Raw genomic sequence first — 24,682 nt, 5'->3', positions numbered from 1 at the left:
TTTCAACAGACTTTGTTGCAAATCTATGAAACAAAATTACTTATATATACATACATACAATATTACAAACAAATGGAAAACTCATTACCAAATCTTGTACCTCAATATCAAAGTAACAACTGAAATCTCTCTAAATATTTTCATAAAATAATTTCTCTAGTATGTACAGTCAAATGATGAATACATAGCAGGCTGCCCTCTTCTCTTCGAAATGCTCTATGACATGATCCTACTACTGAGACCCTCCCCAATGCTACAGAACATATGGATATGACCAAGTTTACCAAAATGCCTCCAACCTGATGTTGAATGAAAAAGATATCTGTTGCATCCCTTCCTTGTCAACCCTTTATTAACTATATTAAAGGTTTCATGTTAAGTGTGATGTTAGACAATAAATAGATTTTCATTTAATGAGCTAGTAAATTAGGACCATTTTGATTTAAATTTATGTTCGTGGAATATTTGGAAAGAATTATATTGGATTTCTTTATAAATGATCGGAGTAAATTTTAATTCTATAAATGGTTTAATTCTTTAATTTTTGTGATGATGGTGGAAACTAATCCTTTCTTGTCAACAGATACAGGAGAAGATTGATCCCACGAGTTGGGGAAGAGTATCAATAGCACAAGGGGATGTGAACACACAGTGAACGTCAAGAATACCGTCTGAGCAGGAATTATAACTGTTTAATCAGTTGTCAGGTCTAGGCGGGGTGTTTCTTCAGATATGTGTTTCTTCAGATATGTCTAGATAGTTGCCTTTCTCTTCTGATTTTAATTAAAAATTTTGGCGTTTTGATTAATTTACATGCATTGGATCCTCTCGTCAATTTTAAGGAAAAACCAAGGTGTTATATATATATTTCTACGGTTGTTCCTTGAGCATGTGCAACTTGATGCTAGCATGAAAATTGTTTCACTGATCAATAGAAGGAATTTGTGAACCTTTGGGGATGTTTGCAGAGGCAACAAGAGTAACTCCACTTGCTGCCACAAGCAAGGAGTTACTCTTTACACCATTGTGCCACTCCTTTTCTTGCAAGTTCAATTCTTTGCAAGCATTTCTTTTGGCTCGACATGAAGTTCCGCATATGACTTTAAGGTGCAAGTGCAGCGTTGAGTGTTTCTGTGCCTTGGCTAGCTTTGAGCATTCATCTTTCATATCTAATGATAAAGGGCATATCATTCTGGAATTTGCATTATAACCAGCTTGGCGAATGATCTTTGATCACAGGCATGATTCTTTGCCCATTTTTACTTGTTTTCATGATTTATTACTATGGAAAAAAAAAGATTCTTTGCCCATTTTTACTTGTCGTTTTCATGATCTGTTACTATGGTAAAGAAAAGATGATTCAATCTTATGCACAAGGAGTTATTTGGATTCAATATATTGAGTTGTGATATGTATCATAAGCAATAAGTTGTTGTCTCAGACTATTAAAGTTATCAAATTATAACTATTTTCTAGTACTTAGCAAAATTTCTGTGAGTGAACTATTCGAGTCAGTGATAACAGAATCATAGTTTGCTGTGCAATGCATATAATAGTAGAGAAGATAAAAATGTATCAGTTCCATATTATTCAGCCCTTAGCCTGTTTTTCGAGCATGGATAACACATCTCTATTCTTTTCTTATCATCCATGGATTGAAATTGATGAAGTGAATCTATCATCCTATCATGAGTAATAGAATAATATACATAGGAGAAGATCCTTATTTTCGAAAGAGCCATGGTGTGACAGTCGTACCCTTCTTGTGCTTGTGCTTGTGTATACAGTCTAGTTTAAATGAATCTGGTCATGACCTATAAAAGTAGATCCTTTTTTTCCAAGGAACCATGGTGTGACAGTTGTACCTTTCTTGTGCTCATACTTGTGTATACAATCTAGTGTAAATGAATCTGATCATAATCTATAACAGTAATGTTTGATCAAACTCCATGAGTTCTTTTCTACTCATTCCCTTGAGACTTATATGATTCGGGTGAAAAATTTAGGTCTGTAGTTCCACAATACAGTAAACTACCAACCTGATTACTTGTCACTTGAGCCATCAAATCAGATTTTAGTCAACCTAGAGGGTGAGTTATTGAGTTATGGCCAAGATTATGGGAGCGTGGTTGCTTAAGGATGACGAGTCCAATAGGATTGTGGAAACCTAAATTAAAGAGGTCTTTCTGACTCTTAACGAGTATGGAAGTGACATTGACTGTACGAAGACAAGTGCTTGTACCTTAAAACCTTGGCCAAGGTGTACTATGTTACGGTAGTAACTGTTAGTCACTAGAACAAGTAAGGCAATGTCTAACTGGGAAAATTATCCTGATAGGCGAAGATGCCTATAGGCTGGCTCGGTAAGACAACTGGAGGTTCTGCACCAAGTCTCAGATGGCAAAAGAAATTGAAGCCATGTTCACATGCCCTTGGGAACAGTTGGGCCACTTCTGCGTGGAAGTTGTGCAGGTGACCAACAAGTCACAATCATAAGATCAAAGGTTGGGTGACCAATAGGTCTTGAAAGTCTTGTTAGTTGCAGATTGTCCTCCCAAAATAACCTTAGAAATGACTCCTTATGCCCAAGATTGAGAATAAACTCGCAACCCACAGTTGGAGAAATCTCCATTAATTCCTCCTTTGAACTTTAGTGGTATAACTCCCTCTTATGATGTAATTTGGGATTTTTTTATTACGAAGTAATTGGTAAAATACTTGCTTGATATTAATAGAGACCAAGAGGTCAATATATACAAAAGAATAAAATGATGTTTCCTTAGGAAATGATCATAAAGAATAGAAACATTCTATTCTAGCTAAAAGAAAGCTGACAGATAACTACAGACTGACTAATATTAGAAACATTCTAATATTTACAATAGATTACAAATAGATAACCATTAGCTAATAATAGAAGCTTATCTATTATTGTAATACCCTCCCTTAAGCCCGTGGCTATACAGCCACGAAAATGCACTTTCTTTACATTGTTTTTTGTAACTTCTGAAAAAAATTTCTAAGTCCTCTCCTTCGTAAGAAAGTGCATTTTCGTGGCTGTATAGACGTTGCCCTCCCTTAATGGTTAATCCATCTACAGCACCTAGTTGTCCTCTGAATTTAACAAACTTATTAGGACCAAGAGGCTTGGTGAGAATGTTTGCAATTTAATCAGTGGTAGGAACATACTGCAAGTCTATTGTCTCATCTTCAACTAGTTGTCGTATGTAGTGACAATGAACATTCACATGCTTCCTTCATTCATGGAAGACTGGATTTCGTGCTAATCTGATAATGCCTTCGTTATCAACAAACAAAGTGGTCAGTCCTACTGGTGACATCTACATATCTCCAAGCATTCGACGAAGCCAAACAACTTCACAGCCTGCCTTGATTGTCCCTCTCTATTCGGCCTTTGTAGAGGAGAGAAAAATTGCTTGTTGCTTCTTACTAGTCAATGTAACGGCTCCAGATCCCAAATTAAACACATATCTAGAAGATGACTTTTTATCGTCAATAGAACCTGCCCAATCTGAATTTGTGAACCCACTGAGCCTAGAATTAGAACTTCAAGAGTAAAGAAGTCCAAAATCTGTAGGGCCCTTCACATAACAAAGCACACACTTTGCTACCATCCAATGATCAGCCTTAGGAGCTGTCATAAAACGTGAGATGTAGGTGACTGTGAAGCTGATATCAGGCCTAGTAGCAGAGAGGTAGATGAGGCTGCCCACTAGTTTCCTGTATGCAGTATCACCAACAGGAGGAGAATTAGACTTAGTTGATAACTTGAGACCTTTCTCCATGGGTGTAGATGTGGGCTTGTAATCCTGCATACAAAATTTGTCTAACAGAGCACCGGTATATTTGGACTAAGAGATGAATATACCAAAAGACTGTTGCCAAACTTTAACACTGAGGCAATAATGCATAAGCCCAAGGCCAATCATATCAAAACACTAGCGTAAATTTTGTTTGATTCCCTGAATCAAAGATGTCGAATTGCCAGTGATGATCAAATCATCCACATAAATTACCAAAAGGATGATGTCACTGTCAGTAGTCTTGATGTACAAATTTGAGTCTAAAAACCCCCTCTAGAGGCCTTGATCACTGAGGTACTTATCAATTTTCATGTACCATGCCCTAGGGGCCTGCTTCAAGCCATAAAGAGCTTTCACCAATCTGAGAACCTGATGGTCTTTACCAACAACCTCGAAACCAGGAGGTTGCATCATGTAGAGCTCTTCGTGGAGATCACCATTCAGGAAAGCACTCTTGACATTCATCTGATGGACCTTTCAGCCAAACTGTGCTACTATGGCTAGGACTAATTTGATTGTGCTCATCTTTGCAGTTGGGGCAAAGGTCTCCTCAAAATCAATATCTTGAGGCTAAGAAAAGCCCTTTGCAATTAAACGAGCTTTGTACTTATCCAAAGTATCATCAGATTTGTATTTGATTTTGTAAACCCATTTGCAGCCTATGGGTTTCTTCCCTAGTGGAAGATCAGAAAGAACCCAGGTGTTATTCTTCAGCAGGCTCTAGTTCTCAGATGCCATGGCTTGTTCTTCCTCTAGAATTTGTTTAGCCTCGGAATATGTTTGAGGCTTAAACACACTGTGAATGTTGGCCATGAGAGCAAAGTTAACAGACTCTGTAGGTTTGCTCTTTTTCCGAACAGTTCTCCCATCAATGAGCTCACCATCACAAAGATCAACAAGTGTCTTAGCCCAACACTTAGGCCAGAGAGGAGAATGACCAACATTAGTATCAGGAGATCAAGTTCCTAATCAGAAGAATAAGGATCAAACTCAAGTAAAGCATCTACAAATCTGGGTAATCCTACAAGAGAAGTTGGAGGTGTTTGTACGAGGATCACTAGAATATCTAGAGCTACAGGAGCTACTGGAGCCCTCCCATCAGGTGGACCAAATGGAAGTCTAGCTCCCAAATCATGAGCCTTCATAGGTTGGTTTATTGGATTAGGAACAGGAGAAACAAGCATGAATGGTCCTTGTTGCTCATCAAAAAAGACTACATCACAACTGTACAAGAGACAAGATGTCTTAGTGTTGATCAAGCGGGTAGACTTTGTGAAGACTATTGTATCCAGCAAGCATGAGTATCTGACTCTTGGCATCCAACTTTGTGCGTGACGCATCAGGGATCTAAACAAAAGCAAGGGAGCCAAAAACTTTCAGGTGACTGATTCTGGGCTTATGACCTGACCAGACCTCTGCTGGAGTCTTACCTTTGACCGCCACTGTGGGTGACTAGTTCAAAAGATAAATTGCAGTGTTAACTACTTCTACCCATAACTTCTTTGGAACATGTCAATGTTCGAGCATGGATAGAGTTATCTCGGTGAATTGTTTCATTCCGACATTCAACTACACTATTGTGTTCTGGTGTGTGGGGTGTGGTTAACTGGCATTTGATGCCATGAGTATCCAAAAAGATAGAGAATTCATTAGAACAAAATTCCCCCCCATTGTCTACCCTAAGAGTAATAATAGATTTCCCAGACTCTTTCAATTAAAGGTTTAAACTTCTAAAAGACAAGAAATGCATATGATTTCTTTTTAAGAAAATATACCCACACTTTTCTACTAAAATCATCAACAGACAACAAAAAATACCTGGACCCAAGAACAAGAGTGGCCATAGGGCCACAAATGTCAACATGAACAAGCTGATGTACCTGAGAAGCTCGCCATGAATCGCCACTGGTGAAATGGTGGATCTGGTCGAGCAGTTGATTTAATGTCTGCAAGAAGAAGCGAAATCAGAACTTAATTAGATATCTACGAGCAAGAGAGAAGTGTTATCCCTAGATCATCCTCCTTGTTGAATCCTAACAGGTTCTCCAAGTAAAATTCCTTAACCAAGTCACTCCTAACAAGGTGAGCAAGATCCTATCAAAACTGAAGATTAATTCCCTTAATTAGGTGGCTCATTAAATCGATTTAGAAATCCTCCATCAAGGTTACTCCTAATAGGGTAAAGCACCTAACAGGGCTAGAGGCAAATCCATTAACTAGGTGACTCCTAATAGGGTTTTCTCTTAACTGAGCATTTTTGTAAGCTCCTAAAAGGGCTAGGCCTTCAACCAAACACATTTCAAAAGAGTGCAAATTACTTACGAGTATTAATTCCCATCGTGGTCTTCCCCTCTGACCAAGGGTTTCCACGTGAAAACTATTGATGTTATTATGTTACTTGTAAGGATGCTTTTATGTGTTGTTTTGCTTATTGCTTCACAAGTTAACATTGGATGAATGTGGTTGAATTTTTCATTGAATAGATCTTATTTGGGTTGATCATTTGGTAATAAGTTGATAAAAGTTTGAATTTGATAGATTCATGATTTAGCCCCCACGCACCTCCCCCCTCCCCCCTCTTAGTAGTCTTGGACCAAAAAATACTTACAATTGGTATTAGAGCCTAGGTCCTCTTGGTAGTAAGCCTAAAAGCTTGAGGTAAAGATTAGAATGATGAAGAAGGAGGATCCAAAGTCTTTAAGGTGAACTACTCCATATAGTGTGCCCAGATGAAGATCTATATCAAAGGAATGGGGCAACAATACTAGATGCATGTTGAGAACAAATATGTTACACCTGTCAAGACACTTAGTGCAAATCAATTGAAGGTGCAATTGGAGAGCATTCAAGCATTGGAAGCCATTGTAAGTACTAAACTATTACTAAGTTTATTGATATCATGGACTTGATACTGCTCATGAAGTTTAAGAAAAGCTTAAGCTAGTATATGGTGGAGATGTATATGTGCAAAGAGCTATGTTAGATAGTTTAAAAGGAAAGTATGACAACATGGAAATGGTAGAAGGAGAAAATATTGCTCAGTATGGTCATAGGATAAAAGAAGTTGTTTTTGCTATCAGAAGTGTCGGTGGTACCGTTAATGATGAAGATGTGATAAATCATATGTTAAGAACCTTGTTATCTACTTATGCCATAAGAGTTTTGTTATTCAAGAGTTAAGAACTTTTGACAAAGTCTCCATTGATGGGTTAATTAGCAAGCTTACTGCTTTTGAGTTTATGATAACAATCTTCCTAAAGTTGAAGCAACTCCCAAAGCCTCCTTATCTTTGGCTCCAAGAAAGAGAGTAAAAGAGACGAGAGATTGATTCAATGTTTGATGAAGAACTACAAGCCCTACTTGCAAGAGGATTGCCTAGAGGTACCGGTAAGTACAAAGGCAAACACATTACTGCTAGATGTCCTAGTGGTGATCAAAAGGACAAGATCAAAAGATCTAAAGACAAAGGTAAGAAGCAATGCTATATTGCAGTAGATGAAGGTGTGACAAATGAAGAATCAAAAGATAATGATAAGGAAGAAGTGGTGGTTTTTGTCGTCAACAAAGAGACCACAAAAGGTGAGTAGGCATTACTCTCACACTTAAATCATAGTAACGATTGGGTCATTAACAATGGGTGCTCACATCACATGACCGGTAATGGAAGTAAGTTTATCTAGCTTGACGAGTTTGATGGTGATGTGGTTAGATTTGGTAGCAACACACCTTGTTTGCTAAAAGGTAAAGGCTCTATCTCTCTGAATGGTAAGAGTGATACAAATGATGCTCATCTTGTGGAAAATCTAAAGCATAACTTGCTAAGTGTTGGTCAATCAAATGATAAAGGATATCATCTAGAGTTTAAAAGAGGTATGTACACAATTCTAGGAAGGTCAAGAGATTTAATTGTTATCGGGTGACAAACAAAAGGTAACTTATTCCATTTGAATACGAATGTTAATAGTTGTTTGGTTGCTAAAGTTGAAGATAGTTGGCTATCACATAGAAGGTGTTGTCATGAAAATTTTGATAGCTTGGTCAAAGTAAGACGAATGTAGTTAGAGGATTGCCTCCATTAGTAAAACCAAACAATGTTACATACAAAGAATGTCAATTGGGTAAGTTAACTAGTACAACTTTCAATAGCAAGTCATATTCATCTGAGAATGTGTTGGAGTTAGTGCATACTAACTTGTGTGGTCCTATGTGGACAAGGAGTTATCATGGTGAGAAGTATTTCATGCTATTTGTTGACAATTACTCTAGAATAATGAGGGTAACTTTCTTAAGAGATAAATCTGAAGCCTTTCATAAGTTTAAGATGTTTAGGGCACTAGTAGAGAGGGAAACCGGTAATAGTCTGATATGTTTGAGTTCTGATAGGGATGGAGAATACAAATTTGGGGAATTTGTTGATTAGTTTGACAAGAATGGAATCAAGAGAAAGATGTTTGCTATCTAAGAAAGTACACCCACACTTTATGACTGAAATCATCAACAAAAAGCAGGAATCCCTAGCACTAGTATACAAGATGTATTCATTGGACCACATACATCAACATGAACCAACTACAATACCTTTGAGGCTCACCATGACTCACCATCCTCGAATGATGTCATGTACTACTTCCCAACCTAACAAGCTCCACAAACGTGGTGATGTTGACTCTGAATCTCACGTAAGCCAAGTACTAGATCCTCCTGAACAAGCTGAGCAAGATGGTAAATGTTTAGGTAGCCATACCATTGATGCCAAAGACTGCTCATGGAAGATGATTTAGCTACAAAAGCATGATCAAGAGAATCACCTGAATCCACAAATCCATATAGACCATGATCCTTGATGCCAATAGCCACAATAGTGTGGGTCGCATGATCAATAATCAAATACTTGTGTGAAGTGAAAACCACATCAAGTTGAGGAGAATGATGCATAATCTAGCCAACAAGAAGAAGAGTTAGTTCCATGCCAGGAATGTAGTATACATTAAGAAATATGAGATTCCTCCCACCAAACTGTATTTGCATATTGCCCTTGCTGACAAAAGTATACTCTTCTCCAAAGATAATTGAATCGATGAAAGGTGAAAATTTTATGAACCAATCATGTTGATGAGTGAAATGTCAAGAAGCACTAAAGTCTATGTACCAAGCAAAAGATTTCACATGATCTATAGGGTGTTTTGTCATGAAAGCTTATCATGCAAATTCTTTTTGCTCCGAGTACTCTAAACATTGGCCTTAGGTTGAGACTCCCCCTAGTTCCATTGTTTAGATTCAAGCCAATTCCGACTAGGGTGTTTTTTAGTGGTGAATATTCATAATTTTGCGAATTTAAGAAATTTTTTGCTAGTAATTTGGCTATAAATTTAAGATTTAATGCAACCTAAATTGCACATTTTTATTAAATTTAGTTCTAAAATATTTAAAATCGCTCAAGAATTTATTTTATTAAAAAAATTAAACTCAAAGATTCACCACAATATTCGATACATGATTAGATTTGATTCACCTAAATATTATATATTATCGAAGAAATTAAAATTAATTCACCAATATAATTATCATAATTATTAGTTACTTTAGGGATATATTACCAATATTTAGTTTTTACTATTGATTTAAAATATAACGTAATTATGCTCATAATTTTCATGAGATAAAACATGTTCAATTTTGTTTTGTAATATTCCATGACGATTAGCAAACTTTCTATTATTATTGAGATTCGCCAATATTTTATACTCAAAAATTATGATTCCAAAATAATTGCCAATGTAAATAATATTTAAAATTAAAAAATTGAGAGATTTGCCAATAAAAATAATTTGGTTTTTCAAAATAATGAAAAATTCGCCAATAATTTATATATTTTTCTGGAGGGGGGTTTCTTAAAGTTTACCTTGATTCCGATAGTCCTTTATCAAGTGATCAAATTTGTAGTAGTAGTTGCACAGAAATTTCTTCTTCTTCGAGCTATCCTAAGGCTCACTGAAGCCTTTTTTTGAGAATATTGAGCTTTGCATTTATCCTTGTGAAAGGATTTGGCTACAAAGGCTTATTTTGAGGAGGAAGAAGTTGCACTACTACCAAACTATTATTTCCAACAGTCCTATGGTAGAAGTTTGGTGCATAAGTTTGAAAACTTGAAGTCAACGCCCATGACAATAATGTTGAGTGTGATGAAGTGCTAATGGAATTTAGGTAGACTCTTCAAGATTACGACTACCATATCCTCTTCCTCCATTTTTTACATAATGGCCTCTAGCTGATCTCAAATGTCATTAACCTTTGTCAGATGCTCCTATAAGGACATGTTCGTTCATCATGATAGAAAATAGTTGGTTTTTCAAGAAGAACAAATGACTCCTATCTGATGTCTAACATAGATCCTTCAAACTAGTCCAGATCTCTACAACTATCATGTCAAATGGCACTTTTGGCAGCTAATCATTAGTAGCTGAAAGCTTGATAAGCGTGGTTGCCTCTCAGTTGTCAAGTCTCTTTACCAAAGACGATCTCATCAAGGCAACAATATGCAAAGATCGTCATCATCCTCTACTCCCATGTGTTGTAATTGTTCCCATTGAACCACTGACCGCCTTCCAACATGTTGGTCAAACAAGCCATCTAGACACTTTCTAAAGCATCTAAACTAGAAATTTTGAAGAAGCAATAAATAGATTTCCGAATTTCAGGCACATAGCCCAATGCAATTTCAAGGACAGAGTTCAAAAAATATGAAGTATGGCTAGCACAAACCTTGAGCTGCAGTCTCAAACAATTTTAACGAAGACCCAAAAAACCCTCACAAAAAGCCGACAAGGCATATATAGGTAAAAAGTAAGTCTAAAAAAAAAGTAAAGGATTTTTGACAAACCCTAATCAATTGGAAGGAAAAAAATCCACGTCATAGATGAGATCTACATACACAAAGAAAATGGTGGAAGTTCTCACCAATTGAGAAGGAACAACCTTTGCAAAAGAGAAAATGTCATCTGTAGACATAAAACGACCAATAAATGGTCATGTCTAAAAACCCTCAACGGGCTATATCCTTAACAAACATCAATTTGCTTTTGCTAATCAACAGTTTGATATTTCGTCAAACATTTAGCAGGCAAATTATTATCAAACAATAAATAATGCTTTAAATTCACAGCCAGCTGCTCACAATTTTAATGGATTAAGTCTTTATCAATTCGGACAAATGAACACCACTAAATAATTCAGAAGTAATTCTATAATTGATGGCAATGCTACTAATATCCAATTTAAAAATTGACTTCTAGAAATTTACAAGAATGCAATAATGAACTTGAAAATTGACTTCTAACAGATGAAATATGGATTGCAGCTCTCAAGAAATAATCCAATTTACTCGCAGGTTCAAAAATACATGCTCCTTGCTTATAATCGCAGGTGCTCTAAAACCTGATTGCTGCCCTCCAATAATTGATTGCAGCCTTCCACAAAGTTTGAAATTGCTGCCAAATATAAGGACGACAGCCACAATACATTCCTCTTTAACCACGCCAAACAACAGACAATAATGGCGTTCCAAATCACAAATTCTCCAGCTACAATGAAATTCCCAGGTACAGTACATAACAGTTGAGAAATACAATAATTTAATTTAGACAATTCTCAGAATTAATTCACAATACCTCAGCTGCGAATTACCAGGCACTTCTTAATTCCAAACCCTTATACTTCAGCAAGGGCAAAGAAATTGGCAAACTAAAAACTCTTCGCAGGCAACAAAAGAAAATAATCCATTGGATGCTTTACTCATCAAATGGGCTCATATTTATAATCTCCAAATGGCACAAAGTTTCCCAAATGAACTTCACTTAAGCAACTTCCCACACGCAACATTAAAACATAATAAAGTGTCATTATAAAGTAATTTATTAACTGTTTTTGGCTCCAAAAATGACCTTTTCCACCATAACTTCAAATTCTGACATGTAAGGCCATTGTTTCTTGTTCCCATGATTTAAAACTTTTTGTCCCAGTTCCAACGAGCTATGATACTGAGGTGACCAACCAACAACACTAACAAAAATAGCAACCTCAATGTATATAGATGAATAATAATAATAATTCACCCGTCTTGCAAAAACAACTGAAGAAGCATCAGAATCGAAATCTGAAAACACCAAAGTGATTCTGATGATGAAAGACGATGAATGAACATAACGGGGTGACTTACTATAAATAAACACTCCCTTCAAGATTCTTGGAGCCCAAACCGGAAGCCCAAAATAAAAACTAAGAGCTTCCACCAACACCTCTGACTCAACTCAGCTCATCGGACCCAATAGATTGACTTATTATAAATAGTAAGTCCCTCAAACGGAGCCAAAACACACCATAGGCTGTTGGAAAGCCTATAACCACACAACTAAGACCCTCAAATCCTACTGCCAACTCAGGAGGGTTGCGATGGTGAACTGACCTGGCCAACTGCAGGAACCTGCTAAAAATGGGGACATTACATCGTGGGAGTCAAAAAAATCAAAAAAAGGCACTAGAAATCCGTGTGCAACCAAAAATGACCACAATTATGATCATGCAAGCCAAGAAATTGAGAAGAAATGGCCATCAACTTCAAGAGATGCTTGTTGTTGACAAAGAAAATACAAGAAAAAATGCAAGTTTGGCAGCCACATAGATCTTCAGAACAAATCTGCAACAAAAATGACCTACACATGTGCAAAAACATGTCTCAGATTACATAGCCCATGCATTTGTTTTTTTTTTTAAACACGTAACAATGAATTGTTGAACAGAGATCCTGCCTAAAGGAAAACGTGAGTCGTCACTTGCAAAGAAAATACGTTTTATGTAATGCAAAATGGCCTTTGAATCAAAAAAAAGGCTATGAAAATAGAAGAAAACACAAAATTGTGTTTGTTTTACAAGGTTTGGATTTCTACAAAAAATTGAAGACTGCAAAAACAAGTTTGGGAAAAAAATCCTAAAAAACTTGAGCCTGAAATTTTTTTTTTCAGAACTTCAAAAAATGTTGTATCCTAAGCTGTACTACAATTGATAAGTAGGAGATAATTTCCACAGCAAGTCAAATTGTGATTACTACAATGTTACGCAAGTAATTGGTAAAATAATTAATGAATTAAATGAATGCTCAAATGATCATTTATAGGGATTACAGAACAGGTGTTTCTATAATAAAACAATCATTAAAATAGAAAGAGTCTAATATGTACAATAAATTACAATATTGACCATTAAATAAGGAATAATAAAGATATAACTCTAATACACACTGCAGATTTAGAGTATTGGTCAATTAAGTATTTGTACAAACATTGATCACTAGTTCATGTTGAATATAAGTAGTGTACCCAGGAAGTCATCATACAACATGTACAAGTATCGATTATGGTGTTTGTGCTAATTCAGTATGATTAAAGTCTTGAATAATGTGATAAAGTAAGTTGAATAAGAGCACAATAAATGCTACACAGGCACTATCCTCTCAGCCAGCAACGAAATAAAAATTGTAAGATACCTTATAAGGGCTGCAGATGATAAACATACTGAGAAAGATTCTTTGAAGAAATCAAATTTCTCATGGACAAAATGGCAATGTTACATAGAAAAATTAGAGTGAACATGCTTGCATTTCTTATTTCTTAAATGAACATATCCTTTCTATATAACATGTATTAGTTGAACTATTCCAATCCTTCTACTACCCATTTACTTATCTAGTATGCCTGTCCTTCACAACTGTTTACATCAGCTTTTGACCATTTTATGGACTATTGTCATGCTATATGGAACATTTAGAGCCTGGAACTTTGGATAGAATCTTCTTTTGGGAACTCCCTATTTGTTAAATCTTCCAAAATCTCATCTTCTGGCACTTATTTATAGCACAATTATGATGGATACACAGGGTGGGAAGAAAGAACTCAAAACAAATTTGTATAACTCAGATGCTTCTATGGAATGTGATTAACTTTTCATTTTATCCATCCTGAAACATAGAAAAATATTATAAAGAGAGAAGAAATACCTTAACAGAAGCCACTATGGGAGCTGCCTTGTGAGCGTGGTGTTGCACAAAGAAGAGACCCAGTGATGGTTCATTTGCCACAAGCGTGATCGTTTCAGTCAAACTTTCGTGCACTGCAATCCCCATAATACCACACGAACAAAGTGAACTCACTTCACTTTGAAGAAAAGAAATCTGTGCATCATAAATGCTCTCCATACAATTTTACAAAAATAGTGGTCATTGATTTAAAAGCTAAAACTGAATGCACAAAGTGGCCTTATAGGCCATTTAATATTTTTTATTGTAGAATTGGATAAATTAAATAAAAGTCAACACTGCTGATGTCAGAGAAGAGAAAGTTCGCCATCCTGGCTCATTGCTATCTTTCTTCACTACAACATTTTTTAACCAAACAAGGTAAAATATCTCATCAAATTGGCATGCAGGATTAAGCGAGCAAATTTGTACAGCATTCGCTAAAATTATGATAGCACAAAACTGTGACAGATTTCCGATTGTCCTTTCATAATTGTCCTCCCTTCACATCTAGGGAAGAAAAGGCTATATTTGCATGCTATAGAATAGGAACACAAACTACTGTCCATTTATAGCTTGAACACTTTATACACATTTATAGAAAAACTAAAAGGAAGATTCCATCAAACTGCCGTGTTAATCATTATCTAGTAAAAGACTTACCAACTTGTTCTATTCTAATCATTCTTAAACAATTTTCCAAGATGTTGGATAGTTACACTTTACAAATATGAGGTTTATCGAAGAAAACGCTGCTAGATACCATCGAAAGAAGTTTGAACTTTACTCAAAGAAACTTGCTAAGCTGCCTCTTGATTTGCCTGTGTACAACTCCCACTTTGAATATAACTTATAATTGAGCCTATCATAAATACAGCCGAATATAAATCCCTAGGAGCCCCATTAAACCCAAATCCAGTACACATGGTTAGCATGATCTTGCAAAAGGAGCAAATAATCAGGAGATGATTTATTAGCACCACTTGTGACATGTTAATATGCTAAAGCTAGCTTATAAGAACTGATTGGCATTTTTAAAACTTCTAATTGGCAAATAGGTAAGTTCAAAATTCAAATGATGTTAATTACAAGCTTGAAATGGAATTCCGTGCAACACACTTTCAAAACTGTTTTTACTAGGAAGCCTCTTGAAAGTCCAAACATGCCTGCTGTGGGGCTTAACTATATTTGCAGCTTCCTTGAGCTCAATGTCACATTCGAGAGGTGCAAATGTTGCTAATGTTGCAGACTTTATTGGTGTGCCCAACCCTCATAGTCATGTTCAAAGTCATGCCAGTAATAGCCTGCAACTGGAGGGACCTCACAGGTAGTAGCAAACTCAACTAGATTCATCAGTTTTCCTAGCCCGTGTTTGACTAATTTCTCTCTACATATAGGACTAGGTACTACAAAGAAATATATCATATCCACTATAATTGAATCTGGTCGTAACGCTATTTCTTGTAGTTTGTATTCAGCCTTATTACTAGAGCGATCCAATAATTTTTTCCCAGCAGAATAAGTTAAATTTCGGGCTTGGACTCTGCCTTGTTATGGTCTAGTTGTAATGTGGAGTGGTCAGAGGTTCGATTCTCCACAGGTGCATACTCTCTGGAAGCCGCCAACAATTTGAAGTACAGTACACTGTCTTCAGTTTATAAAAAACAGAATCCAAAGTTATAGGGGTTTTGAAATTCCTAATCTCACTAGGTCTCCTCAAAAATTCTACTTCTGTGAACTAAAGTGTAACCAAATTGGATATGAGTTCTTATTGTGGGCATCCAAAAAGTTTTAAATTTGAATTCAATATTTAACCAAAAAAAAATCTTATATTTATGAAATATCAATCTTCTCTCGGCTATTTTTAAGGCTGTGGTTTTATGGAGGGAAGCTTGCTTTAAATATTTTAGGAATGTGAACAATTCACATATTTTCAAAAAAAATATCCTAAAAAAAATTAAACTATACAATGTGCACAAATGTTAAAATATTAAAAGATTCATGCTTTTAATCATTTTAAAATGGTATCAAATTAAAAAAATAATGTTCATTAGATATTTGATGAATTGGAAATATCAAAAAGAAAGCTTTTGTTTTAAATTGAAGAAACTTTGAACTCAGGTACAATATAAACGAAGAAATATGAAATCAAAACCCACTTAAAAATAAAAAGGTATTGAACATTAATCTATCACAAACAACAGTCAATAAGATTACATACAGACCTGTATAGAATATTTTCAAGCCAAGTAAAGCAGAACAAATTCACACTGTCACAGAATACAATTGCCCACAGTTTTTCCTAATCTTACCAAAACAAAATGCTTCTAAAGACACTATGGTTCTGAAAGTCATTGCGTTTCCAAGCTTTAAAGACAGAAATATTCCATCGTCATTTACAAGTTTACAAACGAGCAAGTAAGAATTTGTTTACACATTTCCCACCTTGGCTGAACCCGTCAATGGGCGAAAACTGAGGCATTTCGCAGCAGGAGATTCCGATCAAAACTAATCAACTGGCATATGTTTCATATAATTCACCAACTCCCCAGATTTTATGAACTCGACCAAGAATGTAAATAAATTATAGCCCCGAGATTTTGAAAACGTGGATAAATTTTCTGGCGAAAATTACGAAAAAGTCGAGGACGAAGGAACTCCCAGCAACGCACATCAAACGATGCGGATGATGAGGGATATGGTTTTTTAGGCATTGACGAAAAGACTAGATGGTGGACTGGTAGGTTGCGGGTTCAAATGTGCGAATGATGTTTTAGTTGAATGGTAGGTTAGTACGGCAGTGTATGAAGAGCAAGGCATCTGAGTTGAAAATCACGCCAGGAGCTAGGGTTAACCGGAAAACAAATTGCAGTGCTTGGGATTGAATTGTCCAACCACTCAATCGATGGGGAGTGGAGTCTGGTCTGTGACATGATTTTCGCTGTGTGGCGGTCTGAGGTGAGGTTTATCGTATCATCAATACTTCATATTTTAATTATTATTTAATGTGAAATATTCAATTAGTTTTTTAATCTATTGTGATTTATAGATAGATAACTTTAAATGTTTGGAGGTTAAACATAGTCTATGCCACATTTTACCAATTTAAGCCAGCTTTATTAATTTGGTTTTTTGGTGCAAGTTGTTGAGATAAGCATATCTAAATTGAATGCATTTCTAGTTAGGTTATGTCATGAGCTATAAGATAGAATATCTATAAATTTGATTATGATGTCTTCGTATACATCACATTTCAAGATAAAGTATTGTTTGGTTTCTACATTCCTAGAATTGCAAAACTTGTAAACTCTCTCTTCCCAATTCTCCCTTGGCCTTTTCTAATGTTTGGTTTTATAATGATGCTGATGAGAATTGGTTCTCAGTTAGGCAATAGGAAATTTAGCTCTCCACGAGATATTGGCCCCTATGTACATCTTTTGAAGATGGAGCTCACTGATATAATAAATTTTGTTCCTTCCAATCCTATTTCCCCAATTTCTCTTGTAAAATTTATCCATAACAAATTATTTCTTTGTTATTTTTTATAAAGTGTCGATCAAAAATTCCAACATATATCATTTTACATGTGTATTTTAAGCAAAAATATTAGACACATGTGTCTTTATAGAAAACAATAGTACTAAAGCAAGGCGGAGAATTACCCTCATTTTACATTCATAGGTCATCAATGACAAAGGGGGAGATTGTTAGAAATATTATTATCATTGATGTCAAATGAGAGTAGAACATAATCTTTTTTTTTGAAGAAAATCATCTCAATGACCAAAGGGATGTTCATTGCTCTCATATAGAATATTTATTTGTCAAATTATCTATGACTTATCTTCTCCAAAGAGTTCAAAATTGAAAGATAGTGCAATGATTAGCTCCTCATGAATTCGTACTTCTTAGATATTCAATAATAGGATGAGAGTGATCTTACTCTCAATTTATGTCTAAGATGCTCAAAAACTAAGCAACAAGAACCTTAATATTTACAAGGTTCATCTTTAATCCTTCTTCAAAATTCACAAAGTCTGATTGTGCCAACTTTGTCTATGTAAAACAACACTTTTTCATATTTATAAATAGTTTTTCTTCTCTCATCCTTTATAATACTTCCCCAACATGCTACAAAATGATCTTTTGTTTAATGGACATTAAAAAGTCATCAAGAAACATTTTAACAAACTTGCCAAGATAGGGTTATGATACTTAGTTTGTATAATATAGTAATAAGTTGATTTAGTTGCAATACAAGCTTATACAATGCATCCATTATATATAAAACTTGGCGGAGATAATCTTTCTAAAAAAATTAATTTACTTTGATGAGATACAACTCCCTTCACCATTCTCGCCCATGAGCATAAATGTGTGTATATACAACTATCTATATATACATATGTATATGTGTGTATGTATATGTGTGTGTGTGTATAGATATAAATACATGTGTGTACACATATGTACGCATGTCATCACATACATACATATTAGATGCATATACACATGCCATTTTTTGCACTAAAGCATTTTTCCATTATAAAAAATTAAAAGATATTATTTAGTATTGAACATGCCAATTTAATAGTGATGAGATTCATTTATAGTAGCCAACAATTTAAACATAAATCAAAAAATTAAGATGACATGTTAGATTCATAAATTTCATAACCAATATGATTCAATAGAAGATGTTTTCCCAATGACAAATCCTTAATTTTTTAAAGCATTTCTCAAGGCCTTATAGAAGAAAATTTTGTATTTTCATAAATGACAACTATGGTGAAGGAAATAATGTTCACAAGCTTGTATGGGCAAACAAGGAAGTTTAGGCCTATCCCCTCTTACATCGAAAGGAAGATGATCCATTAGGCTCAAGAAAGAGTAATCACTAAGTGGATGATAATCCTTCATTAATATAGAAGATGATCATGCAATTAAAATATGAAAATGCAAGATGGAAATGGAAATGTATGATCTAGGGCTAGGGAAAGAGAGAAAGAAGCTTTCTAGCTAAGAAGCCAAATCTAATAATGGATCTAGAAATCCAAAATAGGGACTAATTTATGACTCAAATTTCAATCTAGAATGACAGAATCAAGTCGACCTAGAGGGTACAGGGTGACCACAATCTCTAAGAACCTAGGAGGTTCCTTAGACCCGACAAATGATGATGAAACTTATGCCACCTATGACTCTTTATTAGCCCTACCTATAGTCGTACTTGCAACTATGCTCCCTGTCACTTGCACATAGAAAATAAGAAGAAGAGTTACAAAGAGGGATTTGTCTAAGTCAAAGCCTTAGACAAAATCAAAATAGACCATGAAATCAAAATAGAAAAAAATTGAAAGGAAAACATGCTTATGGGAACCAAAGGCTAGATCTAAGAAACAAGATGTTTTATACCTTGATAATGCGAATGCTAGATTCTTACAATTTTGAATTAAATTGTGTACATTTTTTAATCATCGACATTTCTAGTCATACTGTAGACACCTAAAAATCCTTTAGAAAATAAAGTATTTTTATTTTCTGAAAAAAATTCTCTGATGACATCATCATTTATTAATTAATTAATTATTTAATTTATTTATTTATTTTTATGCCATTAAATCCCTTTATCTTAATTTAAAAAAATTAATTAAGGAATCCCTCCCAAAAATGTTTAAATCTTACTTAAACATTATTTCCTTATTTATTAATTATTTAATTAATAAACTAACAAAAAATTCCAAAATAAATAATTTATTTATTTTTTGCCCAAAACTTGGCCAATTTCCTTAAGACCACTAACCTCTTCTAGAATCTTCTAATCCTTCTTTAATTTCGATTAAACGCTAATCCCATCATTTCCTAACCCTAATCCCGACTCAAAATATTTAATTAAGATTAAATATTAGTCCTCATGTTTATTAAAAATATTTTAATGAATATCTCCTCAACTCAAACCCTTGAAATAAATAAAACTTTATTTATTTCTAAAAACCTTTTTTATCCTCATCCAAAGCCTAGACTCTTCTAGAAGATGTCAATCCTTATCTTTGATTCTAATCCTAATCCCCCCTCTAACCTTGTCACTTTCCCTAAACAAACTTAGCCAACTCCTAAGCTAATCCTAATCCCTCTTCTAATCATGTGCACAACTTAAGCAAGGGTTAAGACTTGCTAACCCAAGCCAAAGTCATCAATCTCATCCTCCTCCCAACCATCTCTATTTATAACCCAAGCCAAAGTCAACAATCTCATCCTCCTCCCAACCATCTCTATTTATGACCCAACCATCTCTATTTGACCCAACCATCCCCATTTATGGCTCAACCTCCCTCATTACTCCTTTGACCAACCCATATCATACCCTCTCACATCCAATCACCCTGTGACATGTGTCACCTCCTAATTGGCTTCAAACAAGCACAATCCATGTGCTCCCCTTTGAGTGCATCCTAGCCCTCCCTCACCATCTTGCCATCCTTGCATCTTGACCATCCATCCCTCTACCCTTGGCCTATAAATAGAAGCCTCTTCCTTCACTAAAATCATCCACTTTTGAAGCAAACTTATAATGTTATTTTGAGAGCCTAAAAACTACCAAAATACTATTATAATGTTGAAACTCCTCCATACCTTCATTGTTGAATCATTCATCCACACCCATATTTTATTATCACTCATCCACTTGGAGCTTGAGCACATTGTGAGCATACATCCACTATCCATCAGGGACATAGCTTCATCATCATGAGAAGCACTTGAGGAGTTTACCATCTTTGGTCTACTTTTCTCAATTTTGTCTTCTTTGGTCCTATCTTAAGTGTTTACTTGTTTTTAGTATTGAGAATGCTTTTTATAGATTAGTGTTCATTTTATTCTATTAAAATAGGTGATGCACATACTACATCATTCATTATCAAGATGAAGAAATCCTTAAAGAGCCAAAAATATATGGAATAGTTGCACACTCAACATTTTAAATAGAGGCAAGAGGAGGAAAAATCTTGGGGAAGGAGAAGAGAGAAATAACAAAGACTAAAAAAACCCAAAATATGTAGGAAACAAATTGAAGCCAAGAACATAAAGAATGGAGACTAAAAAATACCAAAATCTACAAAAACTAAAGCCATGAAACATTAAGAAGAAAGAACAATCTAAGTCCTACTAAATAGAAGAACATAATCAACTAACACAAAATTAAAACTGACCCTTAAATAAAAATACAATATAAAAATGAGGTAGGGAACAAAATAAAGCAAGGTATGTGTGTATGGGAACATGCACCAAAATATAGATAAACATAAACTTAATATAAATAAGATTATAGAAATAAATATGAGAAGAAGAAAAGAATTAAATACGAACAAAAAGTTAATATATGTGTGTGTGTGTACAATAAAAAAGGAAAAAAAGGATTAAGATATAATCATAATCACCTTAATTTTATATGTTCAAAACTATTTTAATTTCAGAAGAACAAAAACTAATGAGCATAATTATTATAATAGGAATTTAGAAAAATAAGAATAGAAGAAAATAACTATATATAAAAAAAGGTACATACATATAAAAGACAAGAAAAATGAGAGAAAATAATAAATGAAAAAAATATTCATAATGACTTTAATATAAAGTTCATAACTATTTATCATAGTCATTAAAATAAATATACATAAGTTATGTAACACTCCGCTGAGGAGCCCAAGAGAAATAACCTAACATGATTCAATGTTTACTGAACTTTTTTTTTTTAAAGTTTAAACAACACGAGATAACAATGCAGAAGCAACATACACATACACATTAAGTACACATAAGCAATTACAAATAGAATTTCCATTCCTTAAGGGTTCCTTCACATTGAGTCGCGTTAAGAAGCTATATTTAGTAGTTTAAACTCAAGTACAATGTCTCATGATCGCAAAGAAATAAGGAATACATCATCTCATAAGAAAATGCATAAATACAACTATTACAATGAAATACATCTAATGAATAACATCCACTGCATATGTCGCAGGGTATGTGAGAATAGATACAAGTACATAAGAATACAAGATACATGATAGCATATATACATCAAGTAAAAAGAAGTCTCCTAGATAGGAATTAGAATGATAATTATAAAACTGCATCCATGAGCATCCAACATCTGTCAATCTAAGGGGAACCCAAATGGTAAGAAAACACTACTTCTCGACCGTGTGGTTACCTAGTCAGGCTTCCACTTCCACCATACAAGGAAGGTAATGAATGATCCACATATGGCTAATCAATCATAAAATAATCCTAAGCAAGGAATCCTAATAGCCAAAACTACCTCAAGGGTAACACAAATTACTCAAGAAGAAAAGATAATACAAATAGAATGGACACTCAATCCAATACCAACACCACATAAGAAAACAACAAACATATACCAAGTATAAATTGAATTACCAAAATCATGAGATAAAGTCAATGAAAGATATCCACCTCAAGACAAAAGCCACATGTCAAAAGTACATCATCCACAAATCACCAATTACCATCAATGAAAGTAAATAACAACATTAAATACATCCAGCAATAAGTACACCACTAGAGGCAAATGCAAAATCCACGGAGGAGACTCAGGCTACATTCTGAGGAGTGTCATCACATGGTCAAACTACTTGAGTTACACTTGACTGGTCTCTCATTAGACTCCAGATCCTCAAGCATTGAGTTACCTTGGACTGGTTACTCTGGACCCCAGACTCAATGTGATCCATGCAAAACCAAAATACCCTCTCATGAAGACTAGGAAAACTAGTCATACCTCTCACTAGGTATCATCCTGATGCAGGAGCATCTTGCATCCAAAATAAAGGGGAGACATGTTGAATGTAAAATTTAAAATTTAAAATTTAAAAATAAAAATAAAAATCTGGAGGAGAGAGAAAAGTGACGAAAATTAGAGGAGAAATAATAAAAAAATAAAAAGGAGAAAAGAAAGGAAAAGAGGGTTTTTATTTCGAGGTGCATAGGTGGCATAAATAGAAAAATAAAAAAAATAGTTGTCATTACATTAATCGAGGTGTGTAGGTGGCATCTTAGAAGCTTGTGGAAAGTTTCTTAAATCTTGCATTTAATATTTGTTGTGATCCATAAAAGAAATGTAATTTTCTAATTGGGCCACATGGTGGTGCTTAGTTGTAATTCTAGAAGGTTATGGAAGTTGTAGAAGGTTGTTAATATTGTGTAGGTGGAATTCTAGAAGGTTGTGGATAAGTCATGCATTGGGTGGTAAGTGCCTATTTAAGCAAGGGATATGAGCATTTCTAATCAAGTTTGAGAAGTAGAAGCTAGAAGGCGTGAAGACTTCAAGGTGTGAAAGCTCTAAAGGTGTAGCTCTTAAAGTAGAAATTCTTGGTGAAGCTCTTGGTGTGAAGACTCTTATTTAGGATTTCTCTTATGTTGAAGAAGTCATATCATCTTGTGGGTGTTGTAAGGATTTTTCAAGTATAATAAAATTATTTGTGAAGCATTTTTTTTCTTGGTCTCTATATTGTTGTGAGTTGTTAGAGTGGTGTGGCCCTCTATCACATCCCATTCTCATCCTTAGTCTATCCAACCACTCAAGGCATGGGTGAGGTAAATATCTCTAACTTATCTTTTTAGTGTGTTTCCCAATATTAATTACTAGATTATCACTTATTACATAACTTACAATAGGTTACCTTGGCCCTGACCACTTTGGGTCCCAGACCCCTACTGTAAGCCACTCCCAAAGACATGCACCTAGACAACCTCTCCTAAGCATACAAATCATAGTTGTGTCTCATATCACAACACCCATAATGATCAAAATTGATTCCTTAACATGCAACATGAATACAAGTTGTTTCCCCCAACCCAATAAAACATAAATGCACTGCATATGAAACTTCATAAATGTGAATTTCAATCTTAAACACAAGCTCATCATAATACATGAAACAAATAAACATCAAGTATAAATTACGAAAGAAAGCCTCTGGTATACATCCTAGTTGGCCAACTAAACAACTCATAAGAAAAGAGCCATCATGAAAGAACAACATTTGACTATAAATAAACACATGGAGAAAACACAAATATCCAAGTCACATAGTTAAAATCATTTGTGTTTGAGAAGTCTAGTTCAACCAATAGAACATCATTTTGATCATCAAGTCATATATGGTTTCAAGACTAAACAATGTCCAAAGAAACTAGTGAAGGACTGGAGAAGCCTCCAAACTAGAGAATGTCCCAGAAGATAGGAACAAAAGATTATCGTGAAGAACATCATTGAAGCATGTAGTAGTTGCAAAGCTCTGTAAAAAGTAACTATTGATCTGAAGAACCTCCATTGAAATAGAACTTGACCAAGTAGAGAAGATTGTAATCTACATCAAATTAGAAGGCACACAAAGGTAAACAACTGAACTCGAAGATACAAATGACATGAAACACCAAAGCCTGAAGAGTTGATCAATCAAACATGGAAGGTTGCATCCAAAGTAGGAATGAAAAAAAGAGTTTCTATATGGTAAATGATCCATCTCACTGAAATGCATAGGTACCCAGCCACTACATTCGCATAGTACATAGGAACAAAAATTGAATACATAGCTCACTCCATCAAACCAAGGAAGCATGAGAAATAACAAAAGAACCCCCCCTAATGAAGACAAGGGTGAGGTGACATGCAACTAGAAAAGTGGGCTAAAAGAACTACAAGTCAAGGAACCACGATCAAGATACACAAAAGAGTACATATGTATGTACTAAGTTGATCAATCTCAGA

At 34.8% G+C, this 24,682-nt stretch overlaps 1 protein-coding gene across 2 annotated transcripts in view; it reads right to left on the bottom strand.

Moving 5' to 3' along the window:
- LOC149531553 (uncharacterized) overlaps positions 1-16,565 on the bottom strand; it is a 72,622-nt gene extending 56,057 nt beyond the window's left edge. For both annotated transcript variants that reach the window (XM_089808638.1, XM_089808639.1), the window contains exons 1-2: positions 16,336-16,565; positions 13,873-13,985 (exon numbers count right to left, since the gene is read on the bottom strand). In XM_089808638.1, the coding sequence (XP_089664764.1) occupies positions 13,873-13,985; positions 16,336-16,372 (150 nt within the window). In that variant the 5' untranslated portion in view covers positions 16,373-16,565. The remainder of the gene's footprint in view (positions 1-13,872; positions 13,986-16,335) is intronic.
- Between the last annotated feature and the right edge of the window lie 8,117 nt (positions 16,566-24,682).

This window comes from Cupressus sempervirens, chromosome 11 (genome assembly GCF_028749045.1).
Source record: "Cupressus sempervirens isolate cs-2001-9-10 chromosome 11, ASM2874904v1, whole genome shotgun sequence".
Lineage (NCBI taxonomy): Eukaryota > Viridiplantae > Streptophyta > Pinopsida > Cupressales > Cupressaceae > Cupressus > Cupressus sempervirens.
Note: the sequence above shows the minus strand (reverse complement) of the source record. Positions and strands in the feature narration are given on the sequence as shown.